General features: G+C 51.4%; 1 protein-coding gene across 1 annotated transcript; it reads right to left on the bottom strand.

Annotated features, from left to right (window-relative positions):
• Positions 1 to 5: 5 nt before the first annotated feature.
• On the bottom strand, positions 6 to 1225 carry LOC119348091 (the record flags this gene model as incomplete). Its single annotated transcript, XM_037616466.1, has 1 exon — positions 6 to 1225. A coding segment is annotated over exon 1 (789 nt), but the record flags the coding sequence as incomplete, so codon positions are not given.
• Between the last annotated feature and the right edge of the window lie 1143 nt (positions 1226 to 2368).

Here is a 2368-nt window from a genome sequence, read left to right on the forward strand (position 1 = left end):
GAGGCAGAGCGAGCCTTGTCGAGGCGAGCCATGGTGAGGCGAGCGTTCACGATCAGTTCGCGCATGCTGATCTGCGGCTTCGGTTGCACACTGGGCGCAGCAGCAGTGGCAGGCAGTGGTGTAGAGCCGACGATAGAGCAAGCCTTGGAAGCGACCTGACGAGAGACCTTCTTCACAGGCGCAGCAGCAGTGGCAGGCAGGCAGAGTGGAGCCTTGGAAGCCGGGCGCTTGCGGTGGTGGCAAGCGGACTCCTCGTCTTCAGCCATCTGGCGCCCACGGGCACGGATCGCGCACCGGACGTCCCCGGGGTCAGCACCAGCAGCGGCCGGCAAGGTGGTGGCAGTATCAGAGGCATCGAAGGAGCCGGGCATCGCCGGCGCATGGCTGCGTTCTCCGTGGTTGACACACCAGACACGGACGGGATCAACACGGGCCGCCTTGGCAGGAGCAGCGACATCAGATGCGGCCGTGGCGGCGTGGTGATGGGGACGCCCTCCATGGTCGACGCCGTAGCGGCGGAGTTCTTGGGCGGCTGCGGCGGCCTCCTTGGCGAGGCCGTCTTCCTCGAGGCGGCGCTGGAAGTCGGCGTCCCAGCGGGCCAGGGACTCCCGGGACTCACCGGTGGCCTTGGCAAGGCTGTGCTTGGTCCAGTACTGGAGCACCCTCTCGAGGGCGCGCGAGGACACCCGCGTCTCTAGCGGGAGGGCTTGGGCGGCGGCCGGGCGATAGTCCCACGCCGGAGCGACGAGCACCTTGCCGTCGGAGCTACGGAGCTGGAGCACCTTCGCCGCCATCGATGGCGTGTCCTGGATTGGATCTGGGGATCGGGGAGGGAGGCGAGCGAATCGAGTTGGAGCCGCTGCCCCCACCGCAAGCGCTTTTATTCATCGGAGAGCTCCTGGTTCTTGCCGGAATCGGATTACCAGCTGTCGCCAGTCGCCGGCTGAACTGGAAATGAACTCGAACTCGAATTCACAGGGGGCAGTGTACCCGAGCTCCGCGGCGCTAGCCATGGAGATCTTCAGGTGGCGCGCTCGCTGATTTCCCAGAGATCCCCGAACCGCAGCTCCCCCCGGCGCGAGGAAGACGGCTGCATCCCTCCGTCCGCTGTCGCGCCCCGCGCCGCCTCATCCCTCCGTCAGCCGGCGCGCCCACACGCGGGGCTCTGTTCCTCTGCTCCTTTCTTGGCTCCGGCCTCTCGGGCTCTGCTGCTGCCGAGGGCATTTTCTTTACATTATCAAGACTTCTATTCCTCAAATGATCAACATATCGTTTTACAAGTGCTTGGGAAATAAAGACGGGCATAGAATCACGAAAAATGCCTGCAGCTATCGAGCTCCAGTGCTCTTGGTATTTGAATTTTTTTTAAAAACACACTTCGGATGCTTAAAAAGTCTTAAAACAAATACGTGAATATGTACACATGTTCCTAAGGCCTGGTAAAAATCTGGAAAGAAATACATTGTATTTTAGGAAATACAAAAAAATTGACAGAAATAACACCCTTTTTCTCCTATATACTGTCAGAAATTTGTTTCTTTCTATAGCGCAAAACAAAACGTGATTTGTACCAAAACTTTCCACGGGTATTCAAAATGTATATATATATCCTCAAAAAAATCACATTTTTTGAAACTTCCAAAACATGAATTTCAAATTGTTCAAATATAGAGAGCACTGGAGCTCGGGTGCTACAACGCCTCTCTCATAGAATCATCCCAACTTCCATAAGTTCTAGTACTATAAGATTTTTTTTAAATCACACCCTTCTAACCCAATAAGCATGAATCAAGATCTCAATAGATCTACCGAATTTCTTTCAACACATGGCATCCCATCTCTGTCGTTCTTATCCTCCTTGCAACCTTTGCTGGCGATGGCTTCAGTGCTCACACAATCACAATGCGTTTGAATGTTGACAACCATAAGGCGTCTCTCTCGGCATAAGATGGGAAATCTGGTTTTTCATGTGACGGTTTGGCGAGAAGTGCATGCGTGGTTATAGATGGTTTCTTTCGTCTCCAATCCTGATTTTGCTGAGTTGTTCATTTTCAATCCAGCTCGGCACCGGTATGGAAAAAAGATGGATCATGTGCTATTGATTAAGGTTGCATCCTAAATATCTTTCTAAAATGGTTAACAGGTAAAACAACATCATATTCGAATTATAAACATTTTTCTAATCAAATTCCATATATAATTTGTTAAATTTGAAGTTAGGGTTGGAATATATGAATATTTTTTAAAGCATTTGATATGTACTATAGGTTGATTAACCCAATTATCAGGGTGTTTTTTGCAAAAGAAAATTTTGACTTAAAACTTGCATGTAGGTTGATTATCAGAAACATAAGGGGATAAGCAAAAA

Source organism: Triticum dicoccoides, unplaced genomic scaffold (genome assembly GCF_002162155.2).
Source record: "Triticum dicoccoides isolate Atlit2015 ecotype Zavitan unplaced genomic scaffold, WEW_v2.0 scaffold84708, whole genome shotgun sequence".
In the NCBI taxonomy this organism is placed as follows: domain Eukaryota; kingdom Viridiplantae; phylum Streptophyta; class Magnoliopsida; order Poales; family Poaceae; genus Triticum; species Triticum dicoccoides.